The sequence below is a fragment of the Macaca fascicularis genome, chromosome 19, assembly GCF_037993035.2.
Source record: "Macaca fascicularis isolate 582-1 chromosome 19, T2T-MFA8v1.1".
Taxonomy (NCBI): Eukaryota; Metazoa; Chordata; class Mammalia; order Primates; family Cercopithecidae; genus Macaca; species Macaca fascicularis.
The window spans coordinates 18,641,265-18,663,952 of NC_088393.1; the positions used below are offsets into that span (position 1 = coordinate 18,641,265).

The window sequence follows — 22,688 nt, forward strand, 5'->3', positions numbered from 1 at the left end:
GAGAAACGGGATTGTGGGGGATAAGAAGGAATAGGGGCCCCCTGGACACAGAAGCCGAGCGACTGGCTCTGTAACTTTGAGTAAACCCCTCTGAGCCTCAATTTCCCTATCTGTCACAAGAAGTAAGATCACCATCCTCAGGTTCCCAAAGAGACACGACAGGCTTGACTGGGCACAGTGGCTACTGCCTGTAATCCGAGCACTGTGGGGGGCCAAGGTGGGAGGATCGCTGGAGCCCAAGAGTTTGAAGACAGCCTGGGCAAAATATCTCTATTTTAAAAAATAATAAAGAGACATAACAGACTCTCCAGGATGTCCCCCATCACGGGTGAACAAATCCACCATCAAGGCTTTGGAGGTCCCTGGAGCCCCTGATCTGAGGGGCCCTGATCCATCGTTTGGAGTCACCCAGAAGGGCTCCAAAGGCACTGGGGGCCAGAGGAAAATGACAGGGTCCCCCACGAACCCTCACACACAAGCCCTCCACCAGCCCCACTCACCCACCCCCAAAGCCACCAGCCCCACTCACCCGCCCCCAAAGCCACCAGTCCCACTCACCCGCCCCCAAAGCCACCAGCCCCACTCACCTGCCCCTGAAGCTGAACCCAGCAGTCTGAAAGGCCAGTCTTGGAGCCCTGGTGCCGCAGCAGCTTTGTGACTCAAAGCCAAGTTCTGGCCAATCCCTGCCACCTCTTGGGGGGAGGGGATTCTAGAAGGCACAGCCAGAGGTTGGGGAACAGGATGCAGGACAGCGCCAAAGGTCATGGTAGTTGCTACCTACACCTGCTTATCCTGAGTAGAAAGCGTTCTCAGCACAGAGGAAATCCCAAATCTCCCCCTCCATGTACCTAGAGGCAGCTTTGGTCTTTCATCCCATGGGCATTTTCTGAGCACCTACTGTATGCTGGAATTTGCCCCAGGCCTGAGGATACAAACAACTCAAAGAATTTGGGGGTATAAAATACGTAGATGGGAAGGAACCAAAAAGGAGGTGCAACGGGCCCGTCAGGGTTCTGACCGATATCTGGGGTCTGGCTCTGAGACTGCGGGCTCCTTGGGGTGGGACTGGACTTGATGTCTCTTGGGATCACCACCGGGCCTGGCAAAAGTGGGCACTGACCCTGAGCCACAGCCCTGTAAGGGGAAGTCAGGCCGCTGTCCTGGGTCACCTCCTGGGGCTGGGCTGGGGCCCAGCATGAGTCACCGCTGGCTGGGCCGAGGCTGACACGCACCTTGGACTCAGTGCAGCTGGCTCCAGCCAAAGCCAGCCTGGCCCAGAAGCCTCCGCCTGACTTCCCTGGGGAGCTGCTGGGGGTTGCCAGGACAAGAACCAGCAGGAATGTCTGGCCCCCCCCTGCAAAGACCACCCTCTCCAAAATCTTCTCTATACTGTGGGTGTGACTTTGGACAAAATCAGGGACGTGTCAGATGGCAGTTGGATGGGGTTTAAATCCTTTGTCTGTTTTTTGAGATGAAGTCTCGCTCTGTTGCCCAGGCTGAAGTGCGGTGGTGCCATCTCGGCTCACTGCAACGCCCACCTCCCCAGGTTTAAGCGATTCTTGTGCCTCAGCCTCCTGAGTAGCTGGGACTACAGGTGCATGCTACCACGCCCAGCTGATTTTTGTAGTTTTAGTAGAGACGGGATTTCACCATGTGGGCCAGGCTGGTCTCAAACTCCTGACCCCAATGATCCGCGGGCTGCGGCCTCCCAAAGTGCCGGGATTACAGGCGTGAGCCACTGCGCCCGGCTCATCCTTTGAATGTTTCATCAGAACAGTTCCCTTCTGTGCTGTCAACCAGCTAAACATAAACTGGGAGTTCTCAGTGCAACTGGAGGCGGTGGGAGCCCAGAAAGGTGCTGGCCCAGCCTGAGGGCTACTGGGGACAGGTTTCCAAGGACTGTGCAGCTGAGGCTGGGAGGTGGCACTCGGCTGGATGACTGGGGGAAGAGTAGCTGGCACAGAACTACAGCTGCAGCCATGCAAAGACCCTGAGGTCAGCAGGGCAAGATATTGGGAATTTGGGTGGAGAAGTTCCTGAAAGGAGACACTGGCCAGCCCAGGGACTGGTACAGTCAGGACTTTTCCCAGAAAGTTTTCAAGTAGGGAGTCAGATCTGTGATTTAGAAAAAGCCCTTCGCATCACAGCTCATGCCTGCCTGACTCCCCTGTCAGACTGGAGTGCTGGCCTCCATCTACTAGGTGTCAATGAATGCTGGGGAGACTGGGCGCGGTGGCTCACGTCTATAATCCCAGCACTTTGGGAGGCCGAGGCGGGCAGATCGCTTGAGCCCAGGAGTTTGAGACCAGCCTGACCAATATGGCAAAACCCTGTCTCTACTAATAATTCAAAAATTAGCCAGGCGTGATGGCAAATGCCTGCAATCCCAGCTACTTTGGTGGCTGAGGCAGGAGAGTCGCTTGAACCCAGGAGGCGGAGGTTACAGTGAGCCGAGATTGCACCACTGCACTCTAGCCTGAGTGACAGAGTGAGACCCTGTCTCAAAAAAAAAAAAAAAAAAAAGAGCAGTGGCTCACACCTATAGTCCCAGCATTTTGGGAGACCGAGGTTGGAGAATCACTTGAGCACAGGAGTTTAAAACCAGCCTGGGCAACATAGATCCCATCTCTACAAAAAAATTATTTAAAAATTAGCAGGGCATGGTGGCATGCACCTGTGGTCCCACCTACTTGGGAAGCTGAGGTGAGGCAGGAGGATCAGTTGAGCCTGGGAGGTCAAGGCGCAGTGAGCTGTTGTCTCGCCACTGCACTCTGGCCGGGGCAACAGAGCAAGACCTCATCTCGTAAAGAAAAAAAAAAAAACCTTGTAGGACACAGTGGCTCACGCCTGTAATCCCAGCACTTTGGGAAGCTGAGATGGGTGGATCACCTGAGGTCAGGAGTTCAAGACCAGCCTGGGCAACATGGTGAAACCCTGTCTCTACTAAAAATACAAAAAAAAAATTTAGCTGGGCATGGTGGCGGGCGCCTGTCATCCCAGCTAATCAAGAGGCTGAGGCAAAAGAATCGCTTGAACCTGGGAGGCAGAGGTTGCGGTAAGCTAAGATCAGACTATTTCCAGCCTGGGCGACACAGAGGAAGACTCAGTCTCAAAAAAAAAAAAAAAAAAAAGAAAGAAAAGAGAAAGAAAACAAAAAAAAAGTACCTCTCTGCAGGGCTCCTCAGAGGCCTCTTGCCTTAGACCACTTGCGGGCAGGCGGGCAGGCAAGACGTCTGGGTTTGAATCTCTGCTCTGCCATTTAACAGGGGTGTTGGCCTGGCACAGTAGCTCACGCCTGAAATCCCAGCACTTCGGGAGGCCGAGGCAGTGGATAACGAGGTCAGGAGATCGAGACCATCCTGGTTAACACGGTGAAACCCCGTATCTACTAAAAATACAAAAAATTAGCCAGGCATGGTGGCAGGCACCTGTAGTCCCAGCTACTCGGGAGGCTGAGGCAGGAGAATGGCATGAACCCGGGAGGCGGAGCTTGCAGTGAGCCTAGATGGCGCCACTGCACTCCAGCCTGGGCGACAGCGAGACTCTGTCTCAAGCAAACCAACCCCAACATAACTTGGTGGCAAGTCCTTTCTCCATGACCAAGGGACAGTGGCCATTCTCTGTAAGTTTCTTCATTTGTAAAATGGGTACAATTCAGTGGCCCTCCCTAACAGGGCTGGCTAGGTACACATGGCCACCAGCCCTACTTGGTGTGTAACCTCGGCCACTAATATTCACATCCCTCAGGGCCCCCGATGAGTCGGAAGCCCAAGGGGCAGGGTCTTAACAGCAAAGGGCAGAGCAGGCAGGAGAAGCAGGAAGCCTGGATCAAGGCTCTGGAAGTGAGGAGTCCAAGGTTGGAGTGTCTCTGCACAGTCTCCTTAAAAGGCTGTGTGGTGTCAAGGCAGTTGCTCAACCTCTCTGAACCTTAGGTTTCCTCAAAGTGGGGAGTAGGATGTTGGGAGGAGGAGGAGGAGCGAACTTCAGGGAGCTCTTTGGAAAATCCCAGTCCTGGAGGCAGACCTCTTGGGTCAGTCAGATCCCACCTGTGCCACCTTCCTCCTGGTACTGGGTCCATCCACCAAACGAGAATAAAAGCCTACACTGTAAGCCAAGCAATGCTCTGTAAATATAAACTTTCTTAATCATCACAACTTTATGGGGCAAGTTTTTTTTTACTGTTCTCCCCATTTTACAGACAGGCAAACCAAGGCCCAAAAGATTAAAAAGTTCAGTAAGTATCTGCCTCTTCCTTCCTGCCTTGGGCTGGGGCTGTGCCCTTTCCACCTCGAAATCTCTCCTTCCCGAAAGGCAAGGGGGCATTAGCTAGTTCCAAACGCAGGTCAAAGACCCCAAGACCCTTCCCCAACCTCGACATCAGCCGGCCCCGCGCCCAGGCGCGTCTAGAGGGCGCTCGCTGCGCGCCAGATGTGCGGGCCCGTCTCGGACGTCCGCTCTCAGCTCGCTCCCAACAAGGGGAGGAGCTGGGGGCAGAGAGAGGAGAGAGAGGCGGGGGTGTGGGGGGGGAAGCGGGCCAGGCCCCGCCCAGCCCGCCAGGCCCCGGCGGGGGAAGAAGGAGGCGGAGAGCCGAGCTGGCGTAACGAGACTTTACTGAAAACAGAAAACCGGGCGAACCAAGGATTACAAACAGGAATGTGGACTCGTAGCAAAACAAAACAAAACAGAAAAGGGAGGGGGGACCGGTCGAAAGAACCGAAGGGGGAAGCGAGATCGAGGAAAGGGGCGGAGAATTTTTTTTTCTTCTTCCCATTTCTTTAAAAAACCAACACAAGAAAACACACACACACACAACCAACGTTTGTTCCCGAGTAGAAACATAAATAGGGCAGAATCGAACACTCTGTTCTTCTCTCTTCCAAAGGAAAAAAAAAAAAAAGTAAAAGGAAAGGAAAGGCAGGGTTTGAGGCTGCGCCCCCTCGGAGCCCCCTTCCGCTGCGCGGTGTACAAGGTGGCAGCCGAGACGCGCGGGTTTGTGCAACACAGGGCGGCCGCGCGGGGGACAGAGGCAGCGCGAGGGCGGGGGGTCATGCGCTCGCCCCCCCGGGAGCAGGGGGTCCAGCTTGTCGAGTCCGGGGCGCCCCTTCCGAGTCCTGGGCACCCTCGGGGGGGATCCCCAGGGGCCGCGCCCTCTCTGAGTTCCTCGGCACACTCGGGGGAAGGGGGGGTCCCCAGGGCGGCACCCTCTCCAAGTCCGGGGCGCCCACGACACCCCCCCGCGAGCCCGCCCCTCGGGGAGGGTGGCCGCGCATGCGCCCCGCGCGCGGACTCAGTACGCGGGCACCTGGTGCTGGGGCAGCAGCTGGCAGCCGCTGTTGACGTGGCTGAGGACTTTCTGCTTGAGCTGCGCCACCTGCTCGCGCAGCAGGCTCGCTGTGGACGCCAGCTCCGTGTTCTGGCTCTTAAGGGTCTTCACTTTCTCCTCCAGGCGCGAGATGCGCTCCAGCTTGCGCTTGCGGCACTTGGAGGCGGCGATGCGGTTGCGCAGCCGCTTGCGCTCCGCCTTGATGCGCTCCTGCGTGTCCATGTCGATGGGCGACAGCGGCGGGCTCTCGCCGAAGCTCGGCACGTCGGGCACCGTCTGTGGCTCGTCCTTGAGCGCAGCCAGGCGCGGCGGCCCCAGCGCACCCGGGGGTGGCGGCGGCGGGAAGGGCACGGGTTCGGCAGCGAAGGCGACCGTCGCGGCGCCCCCCGCGCCCCCGGCGCCGCCCGCGTAGCTACTCAGGTTCGCGTAGACGGGCGCCTCGGGCGCGGCCGCCGCCGGGGCCAGCTCGCCGGGGGGCGCGGAGCCCGTGGCCGTGCCCGAGGGCCCCCCGGCGGCGGCGGCGGCGGCGGCGGCAGCGGCGGCCGCGCCCGCACCAAGCTGGTTCTGCTTGTGTAAATCCTCCAGGGCCTTGACGAAGCCCTCGGCGAACTCCTGCTCCTCGCTGGCCGCCACCTTCGGGTAGATGAACTGTGTGCTCGTCGGCGTGGTGGTGACCAGCCCGTTGGACTGGATGATGAGGCGCTCGAGCTCAGGGGAGGCCAGCTTCAGCAGCCCCAGGTCGGGAGAGGCGAGCAGGCCGTCGGGGGGTGCCGCGCTGGGGGCGCCGTCGGCGCGCAGGGGGGTTGGAGGCGGTGCGGCCGCAGGCTTCAGCGCCGCCGCCACCTGCTCACTCAGGCTCAGCGTCAGCGCGTCCTTCTTCATCATGCTGCCGGCCGCGGCCGTCGGGGGCGCCCCGGAGAACAGGCGGCCCGGGGACGCGAAGCTGCCGCCGCTGCCACTGGCGCCGCCGCCCAGGCCGCTCAGCGCCTCATCGCCGTAGAAGGGTGTTTCCATCCTCCGCCTCCCCCGCCGCGCCGGCCCGGGGGGGAGTGGCCGCGGCCTCCCGGGGGGCCCGCGTCCCCCCCGTCCGCTCGGCCCTGCGCCCGCCCCGGCCGCGGCCGCTGCGCCCGGCCCTCCGCTGGCGGCGGCTCCTGCGCCGCGCCGCTCGTGCGCCCTCTTATAGCCTCGGCTCGGCGCGATGAGCTCACCGCCCCCGTTCGCCATTGGGTGCGGGTGACGTCGCTCATTTGCATGGAGGGGCGGGGCCAAGCCACCGACGCCCGCCCGGCAGTCGTTGCCGCGGCGACGCGCGGTAAACGGCACAACAGCGCGCTGCCTTGTGGGTTGACGTCATGGGGGCGGGTCGCGCGCCCGGGCCGGGTCACCCCGCCTCGGGACCGCTGTGTACGACCGATCTCCCCGGCGCCGCCTCCGCCAAGGCACGTCCCGGGTGGCGTGATGGGCCCGGGCCACCAGGCGCCTGCCCTCCCCGAAGCCCCGCCCCGTGTCCGCGCGTGGGGCCCCGGCCGGGCGGGGGCGGGGGCGGGGGCGGGGGCGGTGCCGGCCTCCGGGGACTGGAGGGGGATGGGGTCCCGCATGGATAAATAACTCCTTGGCGCCTCCTGCTCTGCTGTGCTGCCAGCGCCTCCCCTAGCGCGCCTTCTGGAGGGGCTTTGTGCGGACTTGGGGCTGGAGGCCTGGTGGGGCTGTGTCCGGGGGCTCGCCGGGGGTGTGGGGCAGGTCTGCGTTCCCCACCCTCCCTCCTTCCCTCCCTCCTTCCACTCCGCGTGTGATTGCTCAGGGAGAGACCGGGGAGGGGAGAGGAGGGTCGCCAGAAGTTGCTGGAAGCGCTTGGATCCCGATCGTTTTCACTGAGTGCGTTGTAGAATCAGGAGTCCGACTTCCTGCCTTTACAGATGGGAAACTGGGCTCAGAGAGGTGGAGTGACCATCCCCCGAGAGTTAGCTAGGAGTCACAGCAGGGCCAGGGCTGTGACTAGGCCTGAGCTCTCATCCACCCTTAGAACCCTAGAACCTGGGAGTCCAGGCCCCTGCGTAGCCCCTTCTTTCCGCCGCCTACGTTTTAACCCCAGGTCTGCCAGGGCTGTGATGTCCTGGGCGAGGGTGCCCAACTCCAGGGGCTGGGCTGATGAGGCAGGAATGCCGGCTATAATTATTACCTGCTTGTTACCACTATCATGGCTGTTAGGGCTTAATGGGCCACTATTAAGACTGGCTGGGAAGGGGGTGTGAGGGAGGAGAGATGGACCCACCCCACCAATACTCACAAGGGATCCTTAGGACTTCTGGATCTGACCTACAGCCTCTGCATGCACCCCTCCAGCTCCCCACCTCTGTCTGGATGGAGCTCACACCCTCCTTTCCCTGACCTTCCCCTCCCTCTCTCTGATCCTTGGCCTCCCAGTTGCAGGACTAATCCTACCTCTGGGCCTTTGCACGTGCTATGCCCTCTGCGTGGTACTCCCTTCCCCCAGGGCAAAGACTTCAGGAAGTGCCCCACCCCCAGACTTTATTCCTTTATTGTAGACTCTGAATCTACCAGAATGATGGAGTGGACCATAGACCCTTAAGGTCAGGGACATTGCCTATGCTGAGCCTGCTGACACAGCCTAATATAGAATGGATACTCGGTATTAAAGGTGAATGCCGGGCTGGGTGTGGTGGCTCATGCGTGTAATCCCAGCACCTTGGAAGGCCGAGGCAGGCAGCTCACTTGAGGTCAGGAGTTCAAGACCAGCCTGGCCGAAATGGTGAAACTCCATCTGTACCAAAAATACAAAAATTAACCGGGTGTGGTGGTGTGCACCTGTAATCCCAGCTACTCAGGAGGCTGAGACATGAGAATCGCTTGATCCCGGGAGGCAGAGGTTGCAGTGAGCTGAGATTGTGCCACTGCACTCCAGCCTGGGAGACAGAGTGAGACTCCAGTCTCAAAAAATAAAAATAAAAAAGGCGAATGCAACAAAAGGTTGCTTGTGTGGGTGGTCTCTAGCCTCAGTTTGTCTGCCTGGCCAGTGGGCATTCGTTACTCCTTTTCTACTGTCCTTACTCACCTGGCTCTGCCTCCAGCTGGGCCCTGGGGCATGAAGGCCATAGGGGAGGCTGTCCTCATCGCCAAGAGAGGTGGCCTGTTGGTCGCGCGGTGGCTCTTGCCTGTAATCCCAGCACTTTGGAAGGCTGAAGCAGGCATCTGAGGTCAGGAGTTTGAGACCAGCCTGACTAACATGGTGAAACCCTGTCTCTATTGAAAATGAATTAGGCTGGGCGCGGTGGCTCACGCCTGTAATCCCAGCACTTTGGGAGGCCGAGGCAGGCGGATCACGTGGTCAGGAGATCCAGACCATCCTGGTTAACACGGTGAAACCCCGTCTCTACTGAAAAATACAAAAAAAAAAAAAATTAGCCGGGTGTGGTGGTGGGCACCTGTAGTCCCAGCTACTCGGGAGGCTGAGGCAGGAGAATGGCGTGAACCTGGGAGGCGGAGCTTGCAGTGATCCAAGATTGTGCCACTGCACTCCAGCCTGGGCAACACAGCAAGACTCTGTCTCAAAAGAAAGAAAAAAAAAATTAGCCAGGCGTAGTGGTAGGTGCCTGTAATCCCAGCTACTCAGGAGGCTAAGGCAGGAGAATCACTTGAACCTGGGAGGCAGAGGTTGCAGTGAGCTGAGATTGCACCATTGCACTCCAGCCTGGGCAACAGAGACTGCATCTCAAAAAAAAAAAAAGAAAAGAAAAAAAATAATAGGCTGGGCGAGGTGGCTCACACCTGTAATCAGCACTTTGGGAGGCTGAGGCGGGCAAATCATCTGAGGTCAGGAGTTCAAGACTAGCCTGGCCAATATGGCAAAACCCTGTCTCTACTAAAAATACAAAAGTTAGCCAGGCGTGGGGAGCGCACCTGTAATCCCAGCTGCTCTGGAGAAAGTCAGGAGAATCACTTGAACCCAGGAGATGGAGGTTGCAGTGAGCTGAAATCATGCCACTGCACTCCAGCCTGGCCAACAGAGCAAGACTCTGTCTCAAAATAATAATAATAATAAAAAAGACCTGGCCGGGCATGGTGGCTCACTCCTGTAATCCCAGCACTTTGGGAGGCCAAGGCGGTGGATCACGAGGTCAGGAGATCAAGACCATCCTATCCAACATGGTGAAACCCCATCTCTACTAAAAATACAAAAATTAGCTGGGCATGGCGGCACACACCTTTAGTCCCTACTGCTGGGGAGGCTGAGGCAGGGGAGTTGCTTGAACCTGGGATATGGAGGCTGCAGTGAGCCAAGATTGTGCTATTGCACTCCAGCCTGGGCAACAGAGTGAGAATCCGTCTCAATAATAATAATAATAATAGGCTGGGCGCGGTGGCTCACGCCTGTAATCTCAGCACTTGGGGAGGCCAAGGCAGGCGGATCACCTGAGTTAGGGAGTTCAAGACCAGCCTGACCAACATGGAGAAACCCCATCTCTACTAAAAATACAAAATTAGCCAGGCATGGTGGCGCATGCCTGTAATCCCAGCTACTTGGGAGGCTGAGGCAGGAGAATCGCTTGAACCCAGGAGCTGGAGGTTTCGATGAGCCGAGACTGCGCCATTGCACTCCAGCCTGGGCAACAAGAGCGAAACTCTGCCTAAATAATAATAATAATAATAATAATAATAAAGACCTGGCCTGGCAGGCCTGGGATCCGAATTGCCAGGGCAGGGAACTGGGGCTGTGGGTTTGTTTTGTCTCTAGATGGGTTAGGAAGGTGTCTGTCTGCCTATTGGAGTGTATGTCTGTGTGTGCACCTCAGGGAACTGGGGCTGTGGGTTTGTTTTGTCTCTAGATAGGTTAGGAAGGTGTCTGTCTGCCTATTGGAGTGTATGTATGTGCACCTGTGTGTGTCCATATTTGTGTTGTATGGACAGACACAGGTACACACACATAGATACATACTCAGATCCGTGGGTCTCTGTGCTCTCTGGCCCAGGTTCTACCCTGGACAAAGAGATTCCTAGTGGGACAAGATCCAGCCCCCAGACCTGTAGCCAGCCCTTCCCTGGGAACCCGTCTCTGGGCCCCGTGCAGTGGGGCCAGAGTGGAGGAGATGGGCTTATGCCTCTCCCTGAGGCAGGAGGGTGAGTGGGCAGCCTACAGAGGCCCTGCCCTGACCTTGGGCCTCAGCCTTGGCAGCTGGGGGGATGATCTGGTTAATTGTGGGCTGAGACAGCCTGAGCTGAGTGGAGCACTTTCCTGGAGGAAGGCAGGTGAGATGCAGAGGCCTGTTACCTCTTGGAGCCTGTTTTCCTTCATGAAAATTGAGCAAATAAGCCTACCTACTTTGTGGAGTATTGCGATTTTTATTGGATTTGAAGAAATAGTAAGGGGTCAGGCCAGGTGCAGTGGCTCACGCCTGTAATCTTAGCACTTTGGGAGGCTGAGGCGGACAGATCACAAGGTCAGGAGTTCGAGACCAGCCTGGCCAACATAGTGAAACCCTGTCTCTACTAAAAATACAAAAATTAGCTGAGCACGGTGGCGCGCGCCTGTAGTCCCAGCTACTCGGGAGGCTGAGGCAGGAGAATCACTTGAACCCAGTAGTAGGAGGTTGCGGTGAGTTGAGATCGCGCCACTGCACTCCAGCCTGGGCAACAGAGTGAGACTCCATCTCAAAAAAAAAAAAAAAGAAAGAAAGAAAAAAATAGTAAGGGGTCAATAAATGCTTTCTATGCTTGTATTATTTGGCCGAACGTAACTTCAGTTCTTTGGTTTTGAGTTCTCTCATCTTGGAATACCCTTACACTCTTGGTGAACTCCTATTCATCCTTCAAAACCCACCACCAGTGCCCCCTTCTCCAAGAAACCCTTCCTGACCATGTCCCCTAGGACTGCCATCGATCCTCTCCATCTGGCTAAGACCTGTCTGTCCCCCATCTGTGTCTTGTTCTGTCTCCTCCATAGAAGGGGATGGAGAGGTCTTCAGGGCAGGATGGGGAAGGCCTCTTCTGGCCCCTAAGTGTGTGAAGCTGCCTTTGCCACCCCCAAGGGCTCCTTTTTTTTTTTTTTTTTTTTTTTTTTGAGATGGAGTCTCACTCTGTCGCCCAGGCTGGAGTGCAGTGGTTTGATCTTGGCTCACTGCAACCTCTCCCTCCCGGGTTCAAGCAATTTTCCTGCCTCAGCCTCCCTAAGTAGCTGGGATTACAGGCAGACGCCAACACACCCGGCTAATTTTTTTGTATTTTTTGGTAGAGACAGGGTTTCACGATGTTGGTCAGGCTGGTCTTGAATGCCTGACCTCATGATCCGCCTGCCTCAGCTTCCCGAAGTGCTGGGATTACAGGCTTGAGCCACTGCACCCAGCCTCCCTTTTTCTTTTTCTTTTTTTTTTTTTTTTTTTTTGAGACGGAGTCTCGCTCTGTCGCCCAGCCCAGGCTGGAGTGCAATGGCGCGATCTCGGCTCACTGCAGGCTCCGCCTCCCGGGTTCACGCCATTCTCCTGCCTCAGCCTCCCGAGTAGCTGGGACTACAGGCGCCCACAACCGCGCCCGGCTAATTTTTTGTATTTTTAGTAGAGACGGGGTTTCACCGTGGTCTCAATCTCCTGACCTTGTGATCCGCCCGCCTCGGCCTCCCAAAGTGCTGGGATTACAGGCGTGAGCCACCGCGCCCGGCCCCCTTTTTCTTTTTCTTTACGTTTTCTGTTGCTCCGCCTCAATTCCCTTTCCCACCCTCTCCTTCCTTCTCCCAGCCAGAGAGCTCTCCCGGACACCCCATTCCTGTCCTTCCATTGGTCCCAGCCCTGAACCTACAGCACCTGTTGGTCCAGCTCTGTCCTCCCAGAATGGGAGTTCCTCAGGGGCAGATCTGAAGCCACTTTGGACATATGGGCATGGAGTGTCTAATTCCATCAGCTAGTCCCACGCAATTAACTAGAGAGAACTTTCTTTCATTCACTCCACATACACTGATTGAGCACCTACAGTAAGCCAGGGGAAAGGGCACACATGAATGAGACCAACATCTGCACCTTTGTAGCCCCCCACACCAAGGGAGAGCCAGAGCAGCGCAGTTTTCAGGAGAATCAATGGTGTCCCCGCCATAGATGGTAATGGAGGGGGCTGATATTTTAGAGTCGGGTAATCTGGGAGGGGTGGCCCAGGATGTAACACCAAATGACAGACAAGCTGGACCTAATTGCCAAATACTGGGGGATCAGAGTGTTCCGGTAGTAGGAACAGCCAGTTCAAAGGCCCCAGGACAGGAGCCAGCTGGACACATTTCTAGAAGGTGGGGAGGCAGGTGGGACTGGATTGGGAAGCCAGTGAGTGCCAAAGGAAGAGAAGGGGAGTGCCGAGGCCTCCACCTCTGCTCCGGAGGGATTTGTCTCCAAGGCAGTGAAAGTTGCAGATGAGGTTGGGGCAACAATAGGGCTTGGTCCCGGACTCTGCATTTTCACCTTTATCCCAGCAGCAGCTCCACCAGTGGCGAGGGACGTTATCCCACTTCTCAGGACAGTGTCTGGAGGGGGCAGGCGACGTGCCCAGAGTCGTACAGGCCAGGCCAGAGAGAACCCTGCGCTCCAAACAGAAACGGAACTTGACGCTGCGCTGCCACCGGGGTTTGAATCGCTGCGGCTGTAGTCCTTCCAAAGCGCAAAGAGATTTCTTGTTTATAGCAACCTGCAGGCCGGGCACAGTGGCTCACGCCAGTAATCCCAGCACATTGGGAGGCCGAGGCGGGAGGGTCGCTTGAGCCCAGGAGTTTGAGACCAGCCTGAGCAATCTAGCGAGACCTCTTCTCTACAAAAATAAAAAAGTTAGCTGGGCATGGTGGTACATGCCTGTGGTCCCAGCTACTTGGGAGGGTGAGGTGGGAGGATCACTTGGGCCCGGGTAAGTTGAGGCTGCAGTTTAATTTTTAGTCTTAGTTGAACACCCAGAAACCAAAAATCACCTTGATAAATCGGAAAGCCCCAAAGAAAAACGAGTTAAGCAGGCAACCGCAGGGATGAGGTGGAGCCAGGCACTCAAGACCCCACAGCGGGGAGGTGGGGCTTGTGAGGATTCTAAACCGGCGCTTAGGACCCTTGGGCTGGTAGGGGCGGGGCTTGCAGGGAAAGTGCCCCGATGGGGACCCCCGGAGGGCGGTCGGGGGCCGGGCGCCAGACTCGGGCTGGGGGCGCTGTCTGGCCCAAACATTCCTGAGGATCAAGTTACCCGAGAAGGCTGAGGCCTCTCTGTTCCCCTCCTGCCAGGCTTCCGCCCTCTCCAGGAGCAGGAAACACAGTCTGTCCCCAGTCCAGCGCAGGTGTCTGCCCAGCCTCTCGGAGGGGACCCAGGCCCTGCCCTCTGGACTGGCACCGGATCCATCCTGCCTCACAAAACCATTTTACAGATGAGGAAACTGAGGCACAGTCAGCCTCCCTTCAGCATTGATGGAACCAGATTGAACCTGGCTCTGCCAGCTTTATGACCATTTTTACTAACTGGGCAGGCCTAGAAGAATGGTTCAGTCAAGTGTTTGCTGATTGACCATCTAGAATCAGTCTCCAAAGCCTCTTATAGCACAAAGAGAAAAGAACTTCCCATACCACTTACCCTCCTACTCCACCCTAGGACAGGCAGGACCCCTGTACTTATCCAGCATGCATTTAATGTGCACTTCCTATATGCCTAGGCCTGGGTTAGGCCATTTCACAGGTAGATATTGGAAAACCAGAGGGTTTGGGAATCAGAGGGTGGTGAATTTGCTTTCTTTAGCCCAACTTCAGAAATTGGTTTGGGCCAGGCAAAGTGGCTTATCCCTGTAATCTTAGCACTTTGGGAGGCTGAGGCAGGAGGATTGCTTGAAGCCAAGCATTCAAGACCAACCTGGTCAACGTAACAATACCCCTGTCTCTTAAAAAAAAAAAAAAAAAAAGAGGCCGGACGCGGTAGCTCATGCCTGTAATCCCACCACTTTGGGAGGCCGGGGCAGGTGGATCACAAGGTCAGGAGATCGAGACCATCCTGGCTAACATGATGAAAACCCGTCTCTACTAAAAATACAAAAAAAAAAAAAAAATTAGCCAGGCGTGGTGGCGGGCACCTGTAGTCCCAGCTACTCGGGAGGCTGAGGCAAGAGAATGGTGTGAACCCGGGAGGCGGAGCTTGCAGTGAGCCGAGATCGCGCCTCTGCACTCCAGCCTGGGCGACAGATCGAGATTCTGTCTCAAAAAAAAAAAAAAAAAAAAAAAAGATAAATTGGTTTGTAGTCTGAGCAGGGTGGCTCATGCTTGTAATCCCAGCCCTTTGGGTTTCAGATGGATCTCATGAGCCCAGAAGTTCAAGAGCAGCCTGGGCAACATAGCAAGAACCCAAATTAGCTGGTTGGGAGGCCAAGGCGGGTGGATCACAAGGTGAGGAGATCAAGAGCAGCCTGGCCAACATGGTGAAACCCCATCTCTACTAAAAATACAAAAATTAGCTGGGTGTGGTGGTGCGTGCCTGTAATCCTAGCTACTCGGGAGGCCAAGGCAGGAGAATCACTTGAACCTGGGAGGCAGAGGTTGCAGTAAGGTTAGATCGCGCCACTGCACTCCAGCCTGGGCAACAGAGTGAGACCCTGTCTCAAAAAAAAAAAAAAAAGTTGGTTTGGTTTTTTGTCTCTTTCTTGGTTGTTTTGGACCAAACTCACATACCATCATTCATCGATTCAACAATGCCTTTTTTTTTTTTTTTTTTTGTGGAGACAGTGTTACTCTGTCTCCCAGGCTGGTGTGCAGTGGTGCGTTCTCAGCTCACTGCAACCTCTGCCTCCCGCATTCAAGCGATTCTTGTGCCTCAGCCACCAGAGTAGCTGGGATTACAGGCACCTGCCACCACACCGACTAATTTTTGTAGTTTTAGTAGAGACGGGGTTTCTCCATGTTGGCCAGGCTGGTCTGGAACTCCTGACCTCAAGTGATCTGCCTGCCTCGACCTCCGAAAGTTCTGGGGCTATAGATGTGAGGCACTGCGCCCGGTGACCATGCTCTACTGGGTGCCCGCTGTGTGCTGGGCAGGTGGGGCCTCACCGCCTGGAGGTGATGTTCTGGGGGACTGGAAGCAAGGTCATTACAGAAGCATGCTGCAGGTTGGTCTCACGATTTTCCTTTAAGTTGGCCCCCTTTTCTGTTTTTACTTCAGTAAATATATTTCAAAGGGGAACCTTCATGTCACCACCAAGAATGGAAAACCAGTTTCTCTTGCTATAAATAGAAGGAAACCAAAAAACTATGAAATGAGAGCAAAGTCAGGCATTCCCGCCTCAGGAACATTCAGGGCTGGGGCTGGACCTCGAATGTCTGAGTCTTATCAAAGGCAGGGAAGCCCCAAGCAGAAGGGCAGGAGGGGCCACAGGGACCCACTTGGCGGATGCTCCAGTCCCGTGGGTCCCAGCACACAGTAGGCGCTTGAGGAATGTGTGTTGATTTGTTAACATGGAACCCATTATTGTAGGTGCCCCCGCCCCCCACCATGATGTGTGGGTTTCGCCTGCATCCGACCACATACTCGTGGCTTTTCTAGGTACTGAGCCATTTCCCCACTGACAGACTGAGGGTAGGGTAGTGCCTGAATGGGGAGGGGTGGGGGAGGTGGCAGGCAGCTGCCTCTTGGGCAGGGGACCCCACGGGGGCCTCTCTGGGGAGGCTTCGTTTTGGTTTGGTGACATGCCAGGATGCAGCTCAGGAAAAACGTTTATTTGCAGCCTTGGGGCTGTCCCCACCCACGGTCCTGTGGGCCCCTGAGTCTGTCCACACTGAGATGTGGGCCCCTGTGGCTCGCCGCCCTCCCAGGCTGTCTGTGGCGTTTGAATCAATGAATGAGTGAATGAGTAAAGGAATGAATGCAGTAAGTAGCATAATGGATGAGTTTGTGAAATAATGAATGGATGAATTAACGAATGAGCATAAGTATTCATGCTGCCAAGATGAGAAACCCATTCTCCAGGCATGCTTTTTTTTTTTTTTTTTTTTTTTTTTAAGACGGAGTCTTGCTCTATCACCCAGGCTGGAGTGCAATGGCGCCATCTCGGCTCACTGCAGCCTCCACCTCCCGGATTCAAGTGATTCTCCTGCCTCAGCCTCCTGAGTAGCTGGGATTACAGGCATGGGCCACCACGCCCGGCTAATTTTTGTATTTTTGTACAGACGGGATTTCACCATGTTGGCCAGGCTGGTCTGGAACTCCTGACCTCAAGTAATCCGTCCGTCTCGGCCTCCCAAAGTGCTGAGATTACAGGCCTGAGCCATGTAGATACGCTTTGTCCCCTTTTATCGGATGGACAAACTGAGGCTGTCAACCAAGAAAGGCTTCAGTATGTGGAAGGCAGATTCGAAGCCAGTTGGCCCTGCACACCGTGGGCTGCATTTCTGCACCAGGACTGGGGGCTCCCGGAACGAGTTTAGGGGTCCGGACTGGTGCAGAGGGGCGCTAGACCTGGCCCCCAGCCAGCGGAAGGGATCTGGGCCCCTAGCTGGGGAGTAGATGGAACTGGGGGCAAGGCAGGCGGCAGAGAGGGTGGAGAGAAGACGGCTGCCCCAGGCTGCGGGGATGGGAAGACACCGGCAGGGTCCGCGTTGATTCAGAAGGGACCCCAAAGAAGGAGCAACTTTGGGGGACCCCAAAGTTGTCAGAGTGGTACCAAAGGCCGTGCACATGGGGCCCTTAAGCGCTACACAATGATTATTAGTGGAGAGAACCCCCGCCCGCCTGCTGCACCCGAGGACGATTCCCTCAACTCCCACGCCTTCCCGCCTCCCGCTGCCCCCGCATCCCCTTCCTCCCGCCACCCCCCCTGCTCCTCGCCTCTAGCTCTCCCGGGGAGGAAGTGGCGAAAATGCGGGGGTGGGCGCCCTATTCTCACTTCCCCTGGGGCAGGGCGGGGCCTGCGGGGTCCTCTCCGCCGCCGGGAGACTGGGCACCCCCCTCCGTACAGGGGTGGGGGCGGGGAGTCCCAGGAGCTGGGCCGGCGCCGTTCAGTCCCTGGCCAGGTGACGTCCAAAAGTTCCCTGGTCTTCGATGGTTCTCAAATGAAAAATGGGGGGAAAGCCACTGAGTTGGAAACAGCCAGTTGCTGGGGAGAGAGGACCCCACCCCGGGCCGGGACTAGCAGCCAGACAGGGACACGCCCTGCCCCGAGGGGTCAGGGCCAGGCCGAAGGGAGGGAAGTCGCAGTAAACACGGGGTTGGGTAGGGGCGGGAGGCGCATTCCAGGCGGTGGGAACGGCGCGGGCAGAGGCCTGGAGGCTGGTCGAGGCCTCCGGCCTCGCCCAGCTGCTGGGTCCTAGGCGTGCGGCCCCTCCCCTAATGGAAGGGGGAGGAAGAATTCAGGGGGAGGGGCGCTGTCCTTAGCAGTGGAAGAGTTAATTTCCCGGGGCTGCCGGACCCCGCCGCGAGCTGGCGGGTGGCGTCAGCGCCGACGTCAGGGCTATTTGGTGCTGCGTAGACGCGGAGGCTTCGGCCGCCCGGCCCCCACCCCACGCGGCGCTGGAGGCCGCGGGGATGGGGGCGGGGGCGGCCGGCCCTGCAAGCAGTTTACTGGGAGCTGTGCAGAGAGGGAAATTGAGGCACGGGAACGGGCGTGGCCTGGCTGGTGCTAAGCCCGCCAGCGTGCGTCCCACACTGCCGCCCCCTCCCGGCTCCTCCTGGTCGCCCGACGACCTGGTGCTGGTTTGGGCTTGTTTTCCATTGCGCAAATACCTGCGAATAAACGTTTGCCCCGAGCTGCGACCTGGCACATCACCACCTCTGCATGGCCTCAGTTTCCTCAACCGGATAATGGGGAGAGTTGACATTTAGTGTGGGCGCTGGGCTCCGCCTTGAAAAGGGGGTGTGGGAGGGGACTCCACCCCAAGAAACAGGCTGGCGCGGGGGCACCTGCGAGGCGGGCTGTGATTCCCGGGCTGGTTCCCCCGCCCGCTCCTCTCCTCCCGTCCTTCAATCCCCTCCTCTCACTTCCCCTCCTTCTTCAGCTTCTCCTCCCCTCTTCCATCTCCTTCTCCTCCCTCCCGTCTCCCCCGATCTCCTCTCCACCCCCTCCCTCCCTTTCCCCCACCCGCCCGGCGAGGCCGCCCCACCGGACTGCTAATTAAATGCAGAGCTGGGGGGAAGGGACGGCGCGTGCTTAACTCCTTCCCCGCCGGGGCCCTGAACCGGGGATGGGGAAGGGTGTCCGCCACCAGAATTCCCCTTACTCCCAGGGGCAGGCCTTAAGCTCTAGGACAAGCCCATTTGTTGAGTGGGTATATCGAGGCCAAGGGAACGGCCCCAACGTTCTGGGTGAGGCTGTACTAAATCGGGCCTCCTGATGGGAGGGCCAAAGATTGGAGATAGGGGAAGAGAAAAGCAATATCGTGGCTTGGAAATAAACCAAGAGAAAAAAAAAAATGAGTTGGAGGGAGGGACTGCGGGAGAGGGAGGAAGGAAAAAAGTCTAGGAGGAAGACAGACAGAGAGACAACCAGGTAAGAAAGGTGGAGCCCCGGGTGTGGCCTGGAGGCACCTAGGCAGGCTTCCGGGAGAAGGCGGCTTCGGGGAGGAGCCTGTGGTGGGATAACTCCTGGCCCTGATCTTAGCCTCCAGGCCGGGCTCACCCACTGACTGCTGACTTCTGACAAGGCCCTGTGGCCTGAAAGGAAGGTCATCCCTGCCTTTGGAGCCATCCGTCAACCCAAGTCCCCGCCCTGTCCCTGAAACTTCAGAGAAGGGCCCAGTGAAGTGAGGTGTGGGCCATGTGCTGTGAGGTGACTCAGTGGCCCCTTATTCTTGAGACGGGAACAACTGAAAGGAATGATATAAAGTCAGGTGGTGAGGGCCGGGCGCGGTGGCTCATTGTAATCCCAACACTTTGGGAGGCCGAGGCGGGCAGATCACAAGGTCAGGAGATCAAGACCACAGTGAAACCCCGTCTCTACTAAAAATACAAAAAAATTAGCCGGGCATGGTGGCGGGGGCCTGTAGTCCCAGCTACTCGGGAGGCCGAGGCAGGAGAATGGCGTGAACCCAGAAGGCAGAGCTTGCAGTGAGCCAAGATCGCGCCACTGCACTCCATCCTGGGTGACAGAGCGAGACTCCATCTCAAAATAAATAAAAAATAAAGTCAGGTGGTGAGAAAGCAAATGACAGCAGGCGGGGGGAGTGTGGGGTCGGGGGGGCCAGAGGACCCATGATACTAGCAGCAGGGCCACCATGAGGATGCCCGAGGGAAGGGTGTTTCTGAAAACTGGAGTAGCACGTGCAAAGGCCTTGGGTAGGAATTTGAAGTATTTGTTTGTTTGTTTTTTGAGACGCAGTCTCTCTCTCTGTCACCCACCCAGGCTGGAGTATAGCGGTGCGATCTTGGCTCACTGCAACCTCCGCCTACCAGGTTCAAGCGATTCTTCTGTCTCAGACTCCCGAGTAGCTGGGATTACAGGCGCACGCCACGACGCCCAGCTAATTTTGTATTTTTAGTAGACAGGATTTCACCATATTGGCCAGGCTGGTCTCGACCTCTTGACCTCGTGATTGACTTGCCTCGGGCTCCTAAAGTGTTGGGATTACAGGCGTAAGCCACTGTGCCCGAGCTGAATTTGAGGTGTGTGAAGGGAACATCCAGGAGGAGGCGTAGCGTGGGGTGAGGAGAGATGGGGGATTACAGGGGCCTCCAGATCCTAAGCAGGGAGGGTGGGGGGTGGCTTGAGTCCTTGGCCAGCCCAGGTGGAGCCCGTGACTGCTCTCCCTGCCTCCGTTTTCTCACCATTATTCATTCTCCAGAAGTGGCAGGGGAGGCTTTGGGGATGTAGAGGTTGCCCGGGGTCACAGGGATCCCTGTTGTGCCCTCTGTGAGTGCCCATTTGGCCTCCGCACACCCTCTGTGGCTCCCTGCTATGCCCAGTCTTCCCTGTCATTGCCTCTGGCTCTGTTCTCTCCTGCAGTCCAGCCACTCAGCCCTTGTACATGTCCCTCATCTGTTCTCACAATGCCCACCCCAGGTGACAACGTCCCCCCAAACCCCCTTCAGGAGATGGTAGGACTGACACGAACCGGGGAGGGGGGATAGGGAAGGTGAGCACCCTGGCCCCTGAGTGCTGCACACAAACTGGGTAAAAATAGCTGCTCCCCCTGCCCCTGCCCCCTGTGAGGAGGCGGCTGTGACGGTGGTGGCTGCAGTGACGGGGATGTGCCCAGAGAAGCATCCGGCAGGGCCAGTTGCCATGGTGATGCTGACTCAGCGGCAGAGGCAGGTAGCGGCATCTGGTACCCAGCCGGCCCGCCCCTGCTTGGCCTACACTCCTAGCACCCTGTCCAGCCTCCACTTTGCGGCCTCCACCCTGGGGGTGTCTTCTGAGGCTGCAGAGGGGTGGGTAAGACCTCAGGAAGGGCTGGACAAGTTCCTCCACCAGACACCACTCAGTCATCTGCTGGAAGGTGGGAGATGCTGCTTCCATGGAGCCAACCTGAGTGTGAGGTCTTTCTCCCTCTATCTACTCAGCCATCCACCCATCTACCCACTCACCCATCCATCCACCCATCCACCATCCACTCATCCCCCATCCATCTACCATCTACCCATCTACCATCCATCCATCCACCCACCTATCTATCCACCCATCCACCATCCACTCATCCCGCATCCATCCATCATCCATCCATCAGTCTATCATCCATCCGTCCATGCACCATCTACCCATCCATCATCTGCCCATCCACCATCCATCCATCTACCCACCCACCCATGCATCCACCATTCACCCATTCACCATCCACCCATCCATCCACCATCCACCCATCCATCTACCACCTACCCATCCACCATCCATCCATCCATCTACCCACCGACCCATCCATCCACCATCCACTCATCCACTCATCCACCCATCCACCCATCCATCCAACATACCCCCATCCACCTATATACCCACCCACCCACCTATCTACCCACCCACCCATGCATCCACCATCCACCCATTCACCATCCACCCATCCACCATCCACCCATCCATCCACCATCTACCCATCCACCATCCACCCATCCTCTATCTACCCACCCGCCATCCATCCATCCACCTATCTACCCACCGACCAATCCATCTACCATCCACTCATCCACCCATCCACCCATCCATCCACCATCCACCTATCTACCCACACACCCATCCATCCACCATCCACTTATCCACCCATCCATCCACCTATCCATCCACCACCCACCGTCCATCCATCTACCATCCACTCATCCACCCATCTATCCACACCTGCCCACTCATCCATCCACCAATCCACCTATTCATCCACCCACCCATCCATCTACCATGCACCCACCCATCCATCCGTTCCTGTGTTCATCCATTCACTCAACATTTTTGGAGCACTTACCGTGTACTGACATCCTTCTGGGCACGTGGTGGTTGCCACTGCCGATGCAGTCAAGGTCAAAGTCTGGGGTGCAGGGACTTGGTGAGGACCAGGACTCCTTGGCTACTTGGGGCCAGGCCTTCAGATGCTGAGGCCCTATCTCTTCCTTGTTCTCCCAGTCTCGCTCCCTCTCTCTTCCTGCATCTCTCAATCTCTCTCTGTTATCCCATCTGAGTTCATCTTAGATCATTCCCCATACCCTCAGGCCCCCCAGCAGCTGCCATCTATCCCCCTCTTCCTCTCCCCGCTCACTTGTTCCATGCCAGCTTTCCCTTGAGTACATCTGTGTATTCCCACCTCGGGGCGTTTGCACATGCTGTTCCCACTGCCTGGGAGACTCACTCACCTGGAATTGATCATATTTAATTCTTGGCTCCCCTCCCCTCCCCTCCCCTCCCCTCCCCTCGCCTTGCCTTTCTGATGGAGTCTCACTCTGTTGCCCAGGATGGAGTGCAGTGACACAGTCACAGCTCACTGCCACCTCCATCTCCCGGGTTCAAGCGATTCTCCTGCCTCAGCCTCCCGAGTAGCTGGGATTACAGGCACATGGCACCATACCCTGCTAACTTTTGTATTTTTAGTAGAAACAGGGTTTCACCACGTTGGCTAGGCTGGTCTTGAACTCCTGACCTCAGGTGATCTGCCCACCTTGGCCTCCCAAAGTGCTCTGCGATTACCATATTTAATTCTTGCCTTTCTTAGTATCTGCCCTTATTTCCATCCCCAGAGTAAAAAGGCCAAAGAGCTGACCTGTGGTTCTTTCAGGGACGTGTTTGTGCCTTCATTTCTCCAACTACAAAATGGGTAAATGAGCAGAAACAGCGCAAATGTCCATCAGCTGATGAAGGATCAACAAAATGTGGTTCACCCACACAATGGAATATGATGCAGCCACAAAAAGGCATGAAGCAGGCCAGGTACAGTGGCTCACGCCTGTAATCCCAGCACTT

The 22,688-nt window shown here is 56.8% G+C and overlaps 1 protein-coding gene and 1 long non-coding RNA gene across 2 annotated transcripts; both read right to left on the reverse strand.

Moving 5' to 3' along the window:
• Nucleotides 1–4,593: 4,593 nt before the first annotated feature.
• Nucleotides 4,594–6,476, reverse strand: JUND (JunD proto-oncogene, AP-1 transcription factor subunit). The gene has a single exon (XM_065535225.1). It carries the CDS (start codon nt 6,335–6,337, stop codon nt 5,288–5,290), a length of 1,050 nt encoding a protein of 349 aa, XP_065391297.1. The 5' UTR covers nt 6,338–6,476; the 3' UTR covers nt 4,594–5,287.
• A 5,521-nt stretch (nt 6,477–11,997) lies between these two features.
• Nucleotides 11,998–18,319, reverse strand: LOC141409220 (uncharacterized). The gene is made up of 2 exons (XR_012428553.1): nt 18,044–18,319; nt 11,998–12,893 (listed from the first exon to the last, which is right to left on the reverse strand). It is a non-coding gene; the product is annotated as an uncharacterized lncRNA (long non-coding RNA).
• Between the last annotated feature and the right edge of the window lie 4,369 nt (nt 18,320–22,688).